At 38.7% G+C, this 18,100-nt stretch overlaps 1 protein-coding gene across 2 annotated transcripts in view; it reads right to left on the bottom strand.

Annotated features, from left to right (window-relative positions):
* The window catches only part of tox3 (TOX high mobility group box family member 3), a 123,536-nt gene extending 111,686 nt beyond the window's left edge, over positions 1 to 11,850 (bottom strand). For both annotated transcript variants that reach the window (XM_041192206.1, XM_041192205.1), the window contains exon 1: positions 11,749 to 11,850. In XM_041192206.1, the coding sequence (XP_041048140.1) occupies positions 11,749 to 11,850 (102 nt within the window). The remainder of the gene's footprint in view (positions 1 to 11,748) is intronic.
* Between the last annotated feature and the right edge of the window lie 6,250 nt (positions 11,851 to 18,100).

Raw genomic sequence — 18,100 nt, 5'->3', positions numbered from 1 at the left:
TGTTTGGGTGCCGAGGTCCCCTGGAGTGGTCTGCCAGTAGTGCCAATTATAAAGGACTCCAAAAAATGACTGCACAACCCTGACCCAGATCCCCAGTTGAACTCTGCTCGTACTTGTGGGCAAGCTGGCATTCCTTCATGGCACCGTAGCCTGCTGGCAGGATCACTGGCTATGTATATGGCACATAGTCTCACCCCACAGCCATGCTCCATCTAGCACAGTGGGCCATGGTTGGATAGGTGGAGGCTTCCCTCCAGACAAACCTCCCAGGAATTGTCAAGGAAGGCTGGAGTTTGACTTTATTTAGGTCTTGGCTCAATTTGCAAACAATATGCTGCTCACCCACCAGACTCATAGAGGGAGTGCACTGTAAAGAAATGTTCTCTCTCAGGATTAATTCAGTTAAAATGATTGAAGTCCACCAAGCAAATGACTCTCCACTAAGCAAGTTTACAATTAGTTATAATGCTTGGTTAGCAACATAGGGGCTACCAACCAACCACATATCAACAACAGACAAGTTCTTCCAGGCCATTCCTGTGCACCTCTTCATGGCCAAATTCAGAACATTGGCAGAGGCTTGCACTTTTATAATAGGAATATTATTTTGTTGAGGAAGCCATGGAAAACGGAATTGGAAAGCTGCAAAGACAGACTTTCAACGTTAGAAAAATATATTGTATTAGGATCCCCTGGCTAAACGAGGAGCAAATGTGTTTATCAGGTTGTGTAAAACAATACATTAGAACAGTTTGCCTTGCTGGAGAAGCCAAAAGATCCAGAAAGTCCTCAGCCATTCTTATTTGTAATTGTGCTTTTCCACTATGTTTTATTCATTCATGGGATGTGGACATCACTGGCTAGGGCAGCATTTATTGCCCATCCCCAAGTGCCCTTGTTCAGGGGGCATTTAAAACTTAACCACATTGCTGTGGGCCTGAAGTCACATGTAGGCCAGACCAGGTAAGGACAGCAGATTTTCTTCCCTAAAGGATATTAGTTAACCAGGTGGATTTTTATGACAATCGGCAATGGTTTCATGGTCATCATGAGACTTTTAATTCCAGATTTTTATTGAATTCAAATTTCACCATTTGTCGTGGTGGGATTTGAATCCAGGTCCCCAGAGCATTACCCTGGGTCTCTGGAATACCAGTCCAGTGACAATTGCATTTTGCCACAGCCTCCCCTTCACCAAACACTGACTACCCCATTTTTTGACGGATCTTTTTTCCTCACCTGCAAAGGTTGTATTCCAGATGAATCAGAGTACAAATTAGGTCACATAAAACTTTGTTTCATGTGTTTAGGATTTGCAGAGATAATTGTAATATATAATCAGATAAATTGTAATCTATTCATACTGCATGTGTTTGGCATTTGAAGCATCTTGTAAGAACATCTTTATTTAAACTGTTGTCTCCATCCTTATTAATCCCAACAGTTGTTACCAATCATTGAATTCATGTTAAATCCTTTTATCATTACTACGACATGACTGATATCCCAAAGCATCTCAATATTACAGCATGGCTCTCAATGTTATTCCTTAGCTGAATAAAAGGTTTCTTATTCCTAATGTACATCTATTTTAAGTTATAGGCGCTGCAAGCTTCATAAATATAATGCCTACATTAATGACTTTGCTGTAATCTTCACGTCTTCCCCTCACGTTGGGGGAAAAAGTCACTTTTCATCCATTTTTATATGGCGAAATCAACAAGAAGTGTATTTTTAATGTGCCTGGCTAATGTGTGAAAATAGAATTGTTATTCAAAAATTAAATTTGAATATCACCTACAGAACAGAAATTTCCAGATACCCCGCTTTTTCCCGATTATGGGCAGTAAATTTGATGTATGTGATTAAAAAAAGATATAGCACATCTATTACTTGCCTGATTGCAAATATAATTCTCTAGATTGTTCATTTCATAACAGCTTGAACAAAATGCTGCAATTCGCACCTTTTCTGTTGTTCAGATTTTTTTAAATGATAAGGGAATGGGTAATACACTTTAGGTTAGAAGCAGATTATTTGCAATTCTAATAGACCAATGCTTAATGGATTCATATCACTTTTTGATGCTATTTCAACACAGGCTATTAAGCATTTATTAAGTTACTTTGAATGTGCTCATGGCTCTATTAAAAAAAGCAGATAGAGGAATGTTATATGAATGTGTTACCCATTCATCCACTTTTATAACAAACAGCAATTTCTTGCCTTTACTGATATTAAATACCATTACATATTTCAAAAATCTTGGTTGAGTATATTCCCCTTATAAGGAGCAATAATTTCCTTTAAAAATTAAAGGTTTTATGTAGATTAAGATAACAGGATGCTTTAGTATATATTTAAAATGACATATACTCTTTAAATAAACAGATGACAAAATATCCTGTAGGATAATTGGGATGGTCATTGTATGCTGCAGGATAATATTTAGGTTTTATATTGTTTTATACTGTTGCATAAAGTTCTATGGAGTAAATTCAAATTTAACCTTTCAAAAAGAGCACAGGGTGAATGATAGAAGTTGCTGCTGTCTTTGGCGTCAGTAAATACAAGTCAAATTGTTCAAGCAGCACAAAGTTTATTTACTACTCCTTACTACATCTGCCTACAAGTCTCCAGTTGTGCAACGATAGCCACTCTGGCATTCCTCAGGAGCATTCAGAATTCAGAAAACATAATCTGCATTGTCTTCAGATTTCTAGCTGCGCGTCAGTGCAGAAAGCTAAATCTAGGTTAATGAGAACTAAATGGGAATGAAAATTAAAATCACACAAAAGCACAAATACGTTGTTAGACATGGCAATCAGGTTTCTTCACCACTCCAAAACACCAAATCTAAATAATTAAATTGACACCAGTTACAACAAATGGAACCATGTCTTCCAGTGCATGTGACTTTAAATAAAAAGACAGCATTTGTTATCTTCAATTATTAAGCATTTAATTTAAAAAAAATCTTTGCCATATTTGGTCAGGCAGCCAGTGTAAAGTGAACAAGTAAGGTAGTAACTGGGTCTGTAGGCAGTTGAGGCTCAATTCTTTGTCAATAGTAACCCGAGAAGATAACAGATGCAATGATTTGTAAAAGATAATGGCCGCCTGAATAGTTGGATACCGAGACATGGCACAATGAAAAGAGAACTGGGAATACAAACCAGGGCACTGTTACAAAACACTGCCTTTATAAAACATGATACCTAGGCCTGGCAGTACTGTAAATACAAATCATTTACTGTACCATATGTCCGGGGCTTTAAAAGTCAATGCTAGTCGCCTAGGAGGATTTGAACCACTTTCAATCACAAAGAAACAAGCTGTGTTCTGCCCTATACTCTGGGTAGCAAACCATTTATGTTCAGTGTCACTATAGAAAGCAGTAGTGTTTTTTTTCAATTAACTGACAACACTGTACAGCAGCCAGCACCAATCTAAATGTACTTTAGAGCTTTGCCCATTTAATGCTTTTTTCTAATACATACAGCATGTGGCATCAGTAGGACAGTATCAACCTTCTGGCAAGACAAACAAGACTTACCATAAGAGATAAATATAAGATATTTAAATAATGTAATAATTTTCCACACACTTTTACAACATAACTGAACATATTAATCACTTAATTCTGTAGAAATGCCTTAGATAGAATTCCACTAATTTCCCTGCTTATATTGTGGTCCTCATTGAGACTACACAGTTTGAATCAGGGTAATCTGAACTGTACACAATTGTCCTAGGGTTCATACTAGCAGCTTTTCAGATTCAGTTCAGGTAATGGGCATTATTAAATTACCAGCCAAATATTTGTGCTGTACAAAAGCAAAATACTGCAAAAGTTGGAAATCGGAAATAAAGACAGAAAATGCTGAAAATACTCAGCAGGGTAGGTCGCATTTGTAGAGACTGAAACCAAGTTAACGTTTCAGGTCAGAGACTGTTATACCATTCTTCCTGTAGAAAATGGTCATTTTATTTGGACCTGCCATTTATACCAACCTGATTTAAACCTCCTTATTCAATCTAAACCACTCTTGAGATCAGCAAGCTAAAGACTTGGGGATAATTTTAACCTGACTCAGCTGGGGGGAAAACAGGAGGGATAAGGTTACAAGCTTTATTGACACCCAGCTCATTTCACTGTCCAGTGAAGTGAGTGGAGAGTAAAATCAGGTGGGCTATCAAACCAATGTCTGACCTGATCCAGGCAGTTTCTGACTGTGCGGGTTATGTTAAAATCACCACCTTTGCTCCAAAAAGCAAATGGAATAAAGTACTTGGAATCAGATGTATGGAGTCATTATCCAGAATGTAATTGTAATTCCCAATAAAGGTTCATGTCCAGCTGTGGCACAAATGGTGCTTGATAGTTATCAAAACATTCTCTGGTTTGTAGGGATTAAGAATTCTCTACTCCACTACCAATTTCAAACCGGGTTTACACGACCATCTTGCCCTCTGCCCGGTCTCGGTTCCTGTGTGGAAAGTATTACCAGTTGATTGCACGTGCTGCAAGTTCCTTTGTGGTAAAAATTGAAGGGAGATCATATCAAGTCAGTTAAATCAGCCTTTTGCAAAACCCCTGATGCACAACAGCACAGCAACTAGAGCCAAAAGTTATTCCCTGAACCAAGATTAAAATAATGACCCAGTTCATGTCAACACGTTTACCCTAGCAGGTTTTCAAGGTATGTGAGCTGGCAGTTTCAATGGTCCTTTCAAAAGTTTGCTGCACCTTCTCTTTTTAACCACATTGGAATCCATTAAGGATTTCAGTAAAAAATATTTGTTGTACCAAACTCAGGCCCCATTTTCAAAAAGTATAGGCTTACGGTGAGTTTTTTTTTTATTACTGGTAAAATGCTTTCAGTCATATCTTGTTGAAAACAAATTGCCTTTTCTGTAGCTATACTTAACTGCTGAAAGCACTCATGATTAAAATTAAACAAATGTGCAATTATTGATCAAAATGCTGGAACAACTGGCAACACCAAATGAACTTTAGAATAAAGAATTCTAAGTAATTGTCAACTACAGAAATTGGGTTGGTCCACTAATGCCTAAATTATACACAATATAGTAAACATTATCATTGACAGCTAACACTGAGGCAGATTACAGTGGGGTCAGATACTTTTATTACTACTGTTCCATACTAGCCTGTAATTAAAATCATTTCAGTAGCCACAGTGGAGAAACTGATGCAGAAAAATACCATTTTAAACCACTTATGCATATGTGGTTTCAAATACAGTACCATGCTGTGATAAATCATTCTCTTGCTAACTCTTTTGTTACCAGGGTTACCAAAAGGTATGCCAGGGGCCAACACAAAGAAATCAAACTGCTATCAGCCCTTCCCCCTCCATCATTTGGGAAACATACACATTATTATAAAACTTTCCAATGATGGGGCCCCTTATCCTTTTGGACTTTTGGTTCTTTTTCCTCTGGCTAATAGTTACTTTAAATGTTACAAACATAAGTATTTCATCATAAAAAGCAACACAGTAATTATTCCAAAACTTTTCTGATTTCACATTCAACAAAACGGTACTCAAAGAAACAGTACCAGTACACTTGGAGAGTACTCAAAGTGTACTGAACAACTTTGGGTTTCAGGCAGTGCGAAACACATGCTTGACATCTGAAATGTGCACATGATTTCACTTGTTTTGTACTCTAATTTGCATATTGCTTAAGTGCAATGCAAGTGTGTTAAAAAGTAGCTCATTGGTATCAAAGTTACGAGCTTTTTACACCTTTTTAACCAATATTGTTTCCTCAGTTTTTCCAAGCAGTATTACACCGACTGTATCGCAATATTATAAAGTTAAAAAAAGGACTAAAAAAATCAGATTATTCTAACTGCTGACCTTTGTTCCTCATTTATCCACCTATCCTGAAATTGGATTGATTCTATCCTTCCAGGAGTATATCACTGTTGTATTTAAGCTTGTTGAAAGAACAGTGGGCGGATGGGACAGACTCAAATTTATTTAATCCTAACTTGGGGACCAAGCAGAATACATAAATATAATATGAATGAGTGAAAGAAGGAAAATATATAGTTTTATTAGATTGGTCAAACTCAAGAATTCTAGAGAAAAATCTTTCGCTTAAAGCTCCATGCTTTTTTTGTGAAACATTTTTCAGAAAAAGAGAAAGTTAATATTGGAGAATATATTTTCTGCCTCACAATACAATTTTGTCTTGTTTTTCCTTAACTTTTATATTATCAATCCTGAATAAGATTTTCTGAAGTAATTTTCAGGACTGAGTTGATAGAGGCAGTTTATGGATCGTAACAGTCAAATCAATACACACTAAAAAGATTGTAAGCACATAAATCATTTGTGTTTTTCCAGCACCATCCCTCAGAAACAGCTGAGCACTTTGCTCTTTGTTTAAATATGCAGCACAGAAAGTGGCTGGAGGACGATGCTGATTACCTCATGCTGGTTAAATAGCAAACTGTGAAAATACAACATTTTAATTTATTCTATGATTGTAGAATCCAAGTAGGGTGGATATTGTTATTTTATGCATACAAAGGCAGCTTGCACCAAATTAATGTGAAGTGGCTTTTCATTACAATTCCACTTATTTACTGCATTCATTTTGCTCAATAGCTTTGTAACATTTCTACAATAAATCATAACATCTGAAGCACTTTGCAATATAATCACAGTCCTTACAAATAGTATAATGCAATCTCCTACTGCTGCACAGCAGATTTTTTTCTTGCCAGTTTCCTCAGAATTTGTATTAAACTCCAGCTCCATTTCTCTGGAGTCATATTTAATGCATGCAATATTTAAATATTCCCTTACTGCAACTAGATGTTCAGAGTTATTTAAAAACATTTTTAAGCAAATCTCTGCAAGAGCCAAATTTGTTAGAACAGATTTTAATTTACTACAGCCTGGAACATTAAAAATTTGATACTCCCAGGATTATTTTTTTTTAAATCAGGAATTGCTCCACTAGTGAAAAGGAAAATAAATTCAGAGCAGGGAAATAATGGCGTATGAAATAATAGTAAACAGAAATGTTAAACTGTGTTCAGTCCTGTCAGTATTTATGATGTAGTGTGCCCTCTGATGTCAAATTAAACTGTGCTGATTAAATTAAATCAGAATTATTATACCTAGAGATATTAACAAAATCCTTTCCCTGAAGGTACTTAATGACTGGTTGGATGATTAACTCAACACAGCTGCCAGACACTAGTCTCTGAATTCATTCAGTTACTTCTTGTGAAATAACAAAGCAGGTTGTCTCAATTTCTAATGCACATGAACTTATTTATACTGTATGAACACAATGACAAAAACCTGGAGATAGATTCTCAACTCATCCATCATTATTCATTGCTTTGTAATCCATCCTTTCATTGATTAAGAATTATTATTCCAGTTTTGATGCCAGTCTGCTAACTATCATTCAAACTCTTCCTTTTGTAAATTAGTTTTCAAAGGGTCTTCTGATACCATACTACCAACTGTTGTGAAAAATTACAGCTGTGAAATATTCCTGCAAGCCTACAGAAAGTAACAAACAATCACAGGCTAGGATCGTATTTTTTCCTGAGCAATACACATGTAATTCGGATTCCATTCTCATCCCAGCAGATTTTGGCAAATACACTAGGCACATTCACGTGGTTTAAGAGTTTTGACTCCACCTATAGTTCCCTCCCCAAAAATTACACAGGGTTGGGCTTGGTCTTGGAACAAACGTAGGGGATCTAGCCCCTTGAGCCAGTTCCACTATTTAATTATATTGTGGCTGAATTTATCTACTTTTGCAGAGAATCCCTAATCTTCTCAATAGTGCCTGGGAAACAAAGAACACGAAGGGAAGCTACTGACAGACACCTTACTGATCCATCTTGAATACATACTCACTGGGCCACCAAGTAAATAATTTGCATTGTTTGGTAGAGATAGAATCATAGAATGGTTACAGCACAGAAAGAGCCCATTTGCTCCCACCACTCCACATTGGCTCTCTGCGAGAGGAATTTAGCTAGTCCCACTCCCCTACGCATTCCTTGTAGCCTGGCCAATCTTTTCCCTTCAGGTGCTTATCCAATTCCCTCTCGAAAGCCATGATTGAATCTGCCTCCACCACACTCTAGGGCAGGGCATTCCAGAATATAACCACTGTGTAAAATAGTTTCCCCTCATGTCACCTTTGGTTCTTTTCCCAATCACCAGTATCCTCTGGTTCTCGACCTTTCTACCAACAGAAACTGTTTCTCCCTATAAACCCTGTCTAGACCCTTTACATTTTTGAACACCTTTATGAAATTTACTCTCTGTATTCTCTTCTCAAAGAAGAACAGCCCTAGCATTTCCAATCTATTCACGTAACTGAAGCCCCTCATCCCTGGAACCGTTTTCATTCTTTTTCTGCACCCTCTTTATATTGTCCCTGAATTGTAGAGCCCAGGATGCAATGCTCCAGTTGCTGCCAAACCAGTGTTTTAAAGTTGTTATGACTTCCTTGCTTTTGTATACTTACGCCTGTATTTATAGAGCTCAAGATTCCATGTGTCTTTATAAACAATTTTTCAACCTACCCTGCCCCTTCAACAATTTGCCTCATTGCTCCTTCATCCCCCTTAGAATTGTTCCCCTAAGTTTCTATTATCTCCCATGTTCTTCCTACCAAAATGCATCAAATTGCAATTGCCTGTGATAAATTGCATCTGTCATGTGGCCTCCCATTCCACTAGCCTGTCAATGTCTTCTTGATGTCTATCATGATCTCCCAAGTTGTGTCATCTGCAAATTTTGAAATGCAAAATAAAAACAAAATCTATTTCACTCCTTTGTTGCCAATTTCTGAAAGACAGAAATATTCAACCAGCAAAATGCCACTATCCTTGCACAGAACAACTGATCCCATTGCCAAGACTCCATTATTTTCTTGAAGGAACGGTGCATTCAAATTGCAACAGATCTCAGTATGTGCAGAGGATCTGAAATTTGAATCACTTAGATCAATTAATAACAGAGACTACTTCAAATTTCAAACCTAAAACATGAAATGCAAATTGATTTGCATAAATATTTGCACACTATTTACATAACACATAACTATCCACACTATAACTTTTATGTTCTGTACAAAAAAACAGACTTTCATTTATTGCTCCTGCACTGCTCTTTCTCCTATGTTAATTCTTTTACAAGCATTTCTTAAAACTTTCAAGTCCACAATTGGAAGAGTCTGGTTAATGTATTTTGGCAAATACATTTACTATGTATGAAATGATTTGCACATATAACTACAGGTAAAAGAAGGTGATGAAAAGATTTCATTTAACAAAGCTGAATCATGTTCAACAAATCATTGCTTTGGGCAAGTGAGAGTATGTTGGCCGACAGCTTGTCAGTATAAACAAATCAACTTCATGACAGCAGTTTTTACCTTTAAGCACTGGGGATATCATGGTAATGTTTTTGAGTTAATAGCTGGAGAATTTGGCTGGATTTGTACCAAAGAGGAACCGTCTTTAACTTGCCAAGAGTTCTAGTTACAAGAAGAGAGTTTTCATAACTCTGACAGTAGCACCAGCTTTACTCAAACATTGTCAATGGAAATAATGATATGAAACCTAAAAACTTCAAGCTCCATTCACCAAATACCTTAAAACATCTCTGATTTCACTTGCCAGTCATCTTCTATTTATAGGCTGTTGTACAGTTCCAAAAAAAAATCTAACTGCAGAACCATTTGTGAAAGTAGCAACATTTTTTAGACTGTGACAAATATCTAAATTTTCAGAAATGTTTTTAAAAACTGTAACATTGAGAATGCAAATCTTTCCCATGTATTTCGAAAATGTATTGTTAACCATTCCAAATAATGAACTCTGAAAGATCATGCTAAGCTGCCCCTGTTCAGATCAGATACTGCATGACACATTGTGCTGATGATGTACTAAAGATGAAAAAAAAGAGTTGGAGTCTAAGATTTGGTTGAATAATACTCATCCAAATCATTTCATTTTCTTATACTCATCTCTTTACAAAAGTTATACAATTGGTTTAAATGGAGAATGATTAGTATTGCAGCTTTAAAATCACAGGTGCTTTTGAGTTATTCAAAAAGTAGCTTTAGAAGCACATGAAATATTCTACATGGCACTACCTTTTCACATGTCATCATATAGCACTTCTGACAAAGTTTCACCACTTAAAACTCAAGTGAAATCAATAAAGAACAATATTCAGAAAGTTATTGCAGATTCCCTCAGAAATTTACTCTCCAGAAAAGATGATTCATGAACTCATACTTAAAGACAATTAAAATTGGGAGTAGCATACACACATTAACCAGCTTTCTAACGAAGCTGGCGGCATGAGCAAGCTTTTCCTCAGCAGGGTCACAACTGTATGCTAAATAACACAATGAAGTGGTTCTGCCAGATCACAACAGATCTACAGTAGGGCACAGAAGAACATCATTGGCATAATAAAAGCATTTTTGATTTGCCAAACTCTATAGGAGTCCACCATACTCTTTACTAAACTAAATGCTAACTATTAGTATTGATGATGTAGTTATCAACAAAGATCAACAGTGCTGCGTTGACTATATGAAAAAAGGAAATAGTTATATTGATTACGGGAACAGCTTTGTGTCTGCCATGTGAGTAACTTGAAACAATACTTGCTTTGACAGTACAAAAGGATTACTCTTCTGATACACAGTACAAGAGAATCAGGAGATAATGCTGCCATGGGATGGATGAAAGTAGGGTAGAGAGAAAAAACAAAACTTTCTCACAGTAATTAGCCAATAATTAGGCGTGATGTCCCTCAAGCCTAAAGCAGTAAATGATTGAGCAATGTGTTACTCAGAGACAGTAAAAACACCCAGTAAACAAGTAATAAAGTCAAATATAGGAGCAGCATTGAGACAAGGAGAGCATGTTACCAACACAATGAAATCGTACATTCTATAGCACATCCGATTATTTCAATGGTTGTGTAAGAGTTTTAAACTTTTAGTTGACAAAATGCTTGAATCCGCAAAATCAATGGTATTGCATTTACATAACATATAGTGGAGTCCAGCAGTTTGGAAAAAAAAGTTTATTCCCAATGATTCTTGTTAGGATTTTAGGTAATTAGTGCAATTAACAGATTATGATTGAATTCAGATCACAATTTTTTTTAGATTTTATTCAGTGAGTGATCACAGTCAAAATGACACAGTTGATAAAAATGGTACAGCTAAACATTCAGAGTAAATTGTTTAATTTTAGTTTGTGTCTTCAAATAAATAATGCACATGAAAAGAAATGTTCTGGTACTGTTCAATGTGCGTTCACAGATGACAGGATAAAATATTGCAAACAATACTCCTGTAATCTTTAGGAGTCCAAATATGGCCTTTTCTTTGGAAGATGGTTAGCAATCAGTTTTCTGGCTCACTGATTATGCTGCCAATCCCATCAGTGTTTCTATTGATTTCAGAAATCGAAAAAGGCGAATAATGATTATGCCACTTGGAGTTAGTTTCTGATGGCTTTAAGTGCAGATAAGACATTTAAAATCATAAAGGCAAAAAGAATGTTAGAGTCACTTACAATAAATATCAACAGTTTGCATATATACTGGAAATAATTTAATACTAGATAATTCAATTACCTCTTTTCTTACAAAGTATTAAGAGTAAAGAATGGCAACAATGAAGATAAAGAAATGTTTTCACCTTGTTGTAGCTGTAGTAGCCCAAGCATTGGGAAAGGTCCAGGTTGGAAGGATCTCCAGGAATAGTGTTGCCAGCAGCAGCTGGATAAAAACGTACATCCATGGTTTTTTTTTGTTAAATATAACAACCCTTGGTAATGAACCACTTTGAGTATTATGGGTTTCTTCTTTTTACATCCACTTAGTGCTAACTCAATTGAGGATAAGTAATGCACAGAAGTAACCCTGGGGATTGTGTATAAAGTGGTTTAAATCTCGTTTAGAAAAGGTAGAGGTACATGTATTTCCTGTGTTCCTTAGGTCTGTGTTTAACTGCCCAGTGCTGAGTTTCAGTATTTGCCCATGCATCAAGAGCAGCTGTTGTACACAAAGAAGCCACGCGACCAGCACTGATAAGCTGATGCTTCCCAGCTTCACCCAAAGCAGATTCTGATCTGGGGTGCTGATAAAGACTGGAACAGCAACTGGGTCCCTTATAGAAGACGGAGGAGGTTCCAAGCTTTTTCCTGTTAACTCTTAAAACAGTACTTTCAGCCGTCCATATCTACTCACGCACACACGCACAACCAGCTGGGCTGGCAAGATTAAAAAAGCAGTCCTTGTAGAATTTAAAGCCAGGGGTTACTAACAGGAGTCCAAGTCTTCCACCCAACGGTCACAGCTTGTACTCTAAAGCGCTGAAGAGCTCTGAAGCTGCTACTGGCACAGTGCTCCCTGAGAATAATGAATAAGTAAAGCTTCTGAAAGGCGGCACAGAAAGCTTCATAATGAGCCACTCCCAGTAATGCTCACCACTCCCACCAGGAGCAGCTGCCACTATACACACAAATACAGAGGTTCAGTGCACACCTACTAAACATTACTTTGTATCTACCAGTCCATACGAAACCAGTTTACTACTGGGCAGATGCAGTCTCATTCTTGTTCCCATTCCTATTCCAGCCCCAGTCCCTAGTTCATGCCAATTGGAACTTCATTTCGCAAGGCTTATTTTTAAACCTGGTGATCAAGCGATTGTACAAATGATCAGAAACACGCAGATGTTACATAGACAAATACACGTTATAAGGCGCACCCACAGCATCTTTACCAGGGGATCACTGTGAGTAGTCTTCGAAAATTTACAGAGTAAACAACTCCTGTCGATCCATCAAATCTTGGCATCAGGGTTAATTCCCGAGCACTCACAAACCCCGGTGAGTGAGTGTGTGCAAGCAAGCTGCGAAAACCTAGTGAAAACAATCAATTAAAATCAAGTCCTTGTTGAATTAAACTAAGAGAATCAGATCATAGACAACCCACCCACACACAGCGTGCAGGTCTGTTTTTAAAAGCTTATCTTTTAATGATTCCCATTGAAATGGAAAATTTTCCTCATTCCAGGAAGACGAATAAAAACTGATTCAGTAAAGCTTGTTTCGAAATATATGTTGCACTACTCCTTCTAAGTTTAGCTATTTCAAAATTTCTCTTATTTAAAAAAATGCTTTCGTCAACAATGATTGGCTGTTTTTTCCCCCCAAATTAAGACAGGGATATCTTTCGCCTTTCCCTGGAATTCTAACCACCTGTCCAGTGAATATGTTCCATGTAAGATCCATGTAATCAAGGAAGAACAAATGAAAATAAATGGCTCTGTTCATTACCCCTTAGAAAGTGGCCTTGCAAAATAAATGTTGTGTATCTTGACCCCATGACCTATGGGAAGGAATCACCTCAGGCTTCTGAACATATCTTACAAAAGCTAAACCCTCAAACTATTTTGTATAATTTGCATCTATAGTAGATAAAAAAAAGAATAGCCACTTATACAGCGTATGCTCAGAGGTCCATGATTAAAAACATTGAAATTGCCTCTCTCTCTCTTTGCTTGGGTAAGATTAATCTTTAGAAAAAATACCTGACTGTTAAAATACTTGTTTACATTATGAACATTAGCTCCTGTTGCGACATCAAGAAATAGAATAAGACTTTGAAATTATTAATTTTAAAAATTAAAAAGATGTTTTCTTCATGTGATCAGGACAGAAGGCAAGTCAAAAGTATAGCTCTTTATTTTCACTTGATGTGACCATCCTCAGATTGACCGAGGAACTCCTGGAACTGAGGATCGAATTCTGCATGCACTGCTACTAACTCAGGAGACAAGTAGTAAAGTGGATTTTCTTGAGGATTCACACCTCTGCGGTCTGGAGCTGCACTCAGCACACCTATAGGTAGGCAAAGCCTAGGTCCACCAATAGCTGCTCACCATTCATTCAACTGCTGCATGTTGCCTCTGTACTGTGAACTCACACTGTTCCAGAAGTAAACAGACTGAGGACACCTCCTCCTATACTCCTATACAACCTGGTGCTTGTGAGTTGAAAAGTAATTTTACAAAGCTTCATCTGAAAGTTTCATCGGTGAAGAACTTTATGCCACGCGGCAGCCACCTGGCATATCTGTAATTTTAGCAGGATGATCATCAATTTTGTTCCGTAATAAGTTCTGTATACACATACACATATATCAGACACATATACATACACAAGTTCTCCGTTGACAGCTTGCAGGTTTCTGAATTATTCATAAATAAAGATGGCATTGTTCAGGTTTTCCTGTCGATGTTTTGCTTAGATTTAAGTTGTCGGCTGAGAGAGAGTGAAAAACATAATCTTTAAGAGTTGGTGACTTCAGTGATGCAGTCAGAACCCCTGAGGGACATCAACACATTGTAGCATTAATGCAATATGTGCCCAAAGTCTTGTTCCTTTCAAGTGAAAGGGGCTGAACAACAGGCTCTGCTCCAATTTTACTTTCTCTGCCCTGCGGGCTGTGTCTGGTGTTGAGAACAAGCCAAGAATGAGAATGGGAGAAGGGAATATTGTAAGCTTTGTTCTGAGATGTATTGGTACACTTCCCGCTGGACATCAGCAGCAACAATGTGCATTTTATAGAGCTTTGTAATGCAGTAAACATCTCAAAGTCTTTTACAGCAGAGGCAGGACCCTCCAACACTGGTAGAATTAGGAGAGATGAGGGAAACTATAAAATGGGTTTTGAAGAGATTCTTAAAGGTTATGGGAGAAGAGATGTGAGGTTTCAGGAAGGAGGTCCTGAGGACAGAACTGAGGTGGCTGAAAACTCTGATACAGATTGTATAACAAGATAATGGAGGTGGGAGTTGGGGGTGGAGTTGTTGGAGGTGCACAGGGGGCCATACCTAGAGAATTGAAGTGCACGGCCATAATTGCAAAGCTGGAAGCGGTTGCAGATGTAAATAGGATGAGGCAGTGGAGAGAATTGTAAAAAAGAGCATGAGGATTTTAGTGTGTGATGTCTAATCCTAATTTTATGTGAGACAGTAGCTGAGATACAGCAGAAAGAGAAAAGAAGAAAGAGAAAGAGGAATAATGTTACCTCTGCAAAAGCTGATCAAACTTTAACCAACACAGCGGTTTACCTTAGTTTTTACAGACACAGTTAGCAGTCAAGAGTGGGAACTCTGGCAGATAATCCCCGTCCATAACCAAGGGGAGCTGAAGCCAATTGGAGAACCCCTATCTTTACCTGCCTGAGATGAGCCAACACAGTACAGAGCTGGGATCATGTTCTTGACCTGCCTGCCTTTGCTTGACTGCACATTTATGTCCCAGCATTGGTTCCTGACCCCTGCGGGAATACTATGAGTCATCTGCGATAGGGCATGAAACTCCTAGCAACAGCTAATAAGGATCCTGGAGATCTTCACTCATTACATTTCCCCATCTCCTCCCATCTGCTTTATGACCTCGCCAAGTTGCATCACCGAGAAGCCACTAACTGACTCAGTGATATCACTGCTCCACCATTACAGAGTGAGGGGCACCTGCTTAGTGGTGAGTGAAAATGGGCCAAAAGAGAAAAAGCCGGCAAAGGGGGAGTGGGATGGCATGAAGAGGAGTGGGGCTGGATTTGAAAAAGATAATCAGGAACTAAAGGGGCAGGGAATTGGGGCACAGTGAAGAGTTGGTCACTGGGCAGTGAAGGAAGGGGATTCAGAGGATCGGGGCTGAGGGCAGATGAAGAGAGTAACAGTAGGTCAGGGAAAGTGGGAAATAGGGGACATGGGGTACAACATTTCCTGTAGTACTGGGAGCAGAAGAGGCAATGTGGTGAGTGGGAATGGCATGAGAAATGAACAACTAGTAAAAGCCTGAGTGAGTGAAACCTAAGGACTTTACTGTGGGTAAACAGTGACAGATTGTTTCCCCTGGGGGCAAACAAAGCAAATGAGGAAACTCACTGGAAGAAAGAAGGCAAAGGGGGAAGGAAGATTTTTGAACTGAAGTATAAGGATCCCGATTATAACTCAGATGGGAAATTTGTAGGTAAGGGTTTCCCACAGGTACTGCCAAAATTAATGCCAGGCATTATTTCATATTTCTTCAACAGGTTTCCTACCTGACAGCCGGCCAGATTGACTGATGGCAGGCTGTCTATCAGGTTGGGAATCAGCTGGAACAGAGATGTCAGATAAGTCTGACAGGTGACGCCATGGTGGGGGTACAGTCAGGTTTTGAGAGGAGTGAATGAGACGTCGCAAGATGTGAACAGGGGTTTCATGGAAATGTCAGATACCATGCTGAGAGGACATATTGTGGGCAACGAATCGTGGGGTGAGGGGAATCACGGAGGGGAATGGGTGAATGTGACATTGTGTAGGGTGAGGGGACATGCCAGTGGATGAGGGAACATCACAGGGGCATGGTTGAGATACCGCAGGGGTAAAGGGATATCACGGGCAATGCATGGGACATCATGGGGAGCGAAAGGGACTTCACAGCAAGTGAATGGGATTTCACGGGGAGTGAATGGGATTTCACGGGAAGTGAATAGGACATCTCTGGGAGTGAATGGGGCATCATAAAGAGTGAATGGAAGAACACATGGAGTGAATGGAGATCACAGGGAGTGACTGGGATATGACTGGTAGTGAATGGGACATCACAAGGAGGGAATGGGACATCACAAGGAGTTAATGGGACATCGAGGGGAGTGGATGGGACATCACAAGGAGTGGATGGGACATTGTGGGGAATGAATGGGACACCATGGGAAGTGAATGGGACGAAGTGGGTGTGAGACCATTGTGAGGGTGAGGGAACATTACGGGGAGTGAATGGAACATCACGGGGGTGAGGAAAGTTTACAGGGAGGATTGGAAATGTGAGATGATAAGGGGATTGTGCATCACAGCGGGGGTAGTGAGTGGAATGTTATAGGCGGGTGGGGAGTTAAGTCAAACACTGCAATAGGGTGAGGAGAATTGATCATTGTTGGAGATTGAATGGGAAATTACCAGGGATGAATGAAAGATTGCATGCCGTAGTGGAGGGAGTTGGACCTTGTGAGAGGAAGGCAGATGTTGTGCAGTTGATGGGTTGGTTGACCAATCAGCAGGGGTGGGGGGCACATAGGGTCTTTAAAAGATAAGGTTGGGGTCCCAGGAGAAGCACTCCTGCTCCCCCTGGCCTACAAGCAGTGCAATAAATGCATTTATCTCATGGATGCTGCCCTCTTGCACCCTTTCCTTGGCAGGTTCCTTAGGACCAGGAATCCAGGCCTGCAGGCATTAAAAAATAAGACTTTAGTTAAAATGGAGGCATGCAGTCTCTTTAAGCGGTTTTAGTGATTCACCCATCTCCTGAGAGCGCATTGATCTCTTCCCCCCCGTCCCGCCTCTATTAAAACCAGAAGTGGGCCGGTTGGAGTCTTTTTTCACATTTTAAAATTCTTTAGACCCCACCCCTCTCCATTTATTTAGCCCCTTTCACAAGTTGCAAACATACTTCAAAATCTTACAACCAATCAGATTGAAGTATTGTGACTTGCAAATCCAGAAGAAAAAAATATCACTTACAGGGAACCCAAACTTTAAAAGCTAACTGCAATAACATTTGAAGATATAAAGTGATTGGACATCTTGTGGTCACACTACACATTGGTTATCCTATCTGTACTTACACAGGAATTTAATTAAACATTTATATTCAATAGGGCAGTCCTGGAGATTGTCATATGAACAAATATCAATGATCAAATGTCACATGATCAAACCCTCAGAAAAGCATCTAACAGAGTTTGTAACACTAATTCCAATGTAATGGACTCATTGCATCATTTGTTTATAACTAATTTTAAAAACTGACAATGGTTTTTTCATGAAGGCAGTGCACTTTTGATCAAATAAAACATGGCAGAAATGAAGCAATCTAAACGCATATTGCTTGAGGTAGAATGTGGTTTACCTTGTTGTGATTATCTGTAAATAACAGTGAACATGGATCCAGAAGAGAAAGATTCTGCCTCATGATTTGAGTATAATGTAC

Source organism: Carcharodon carcharias, chromosome 7 (assembly GCF_017639515.1).
Source record: "Carcharodon carcharias isolate sCarCar2 chromosome 7, sCarCar2.pri, whole genome shotgun sequence".
In the NCBI taxonomy this organism is placed as follows: domain Eukaryota; kingdom Metazoa; phylum Chordata; class Chondrichthyes; order Lamniformes; family Lamnidae; genus Carcharodon; species Carcharodon carcharias.
The sequence above is the reverse complement of the archived record's forward strand: the minus strand, read 5'-3'. Positions and strand labels throughout refer to the sequence as shown.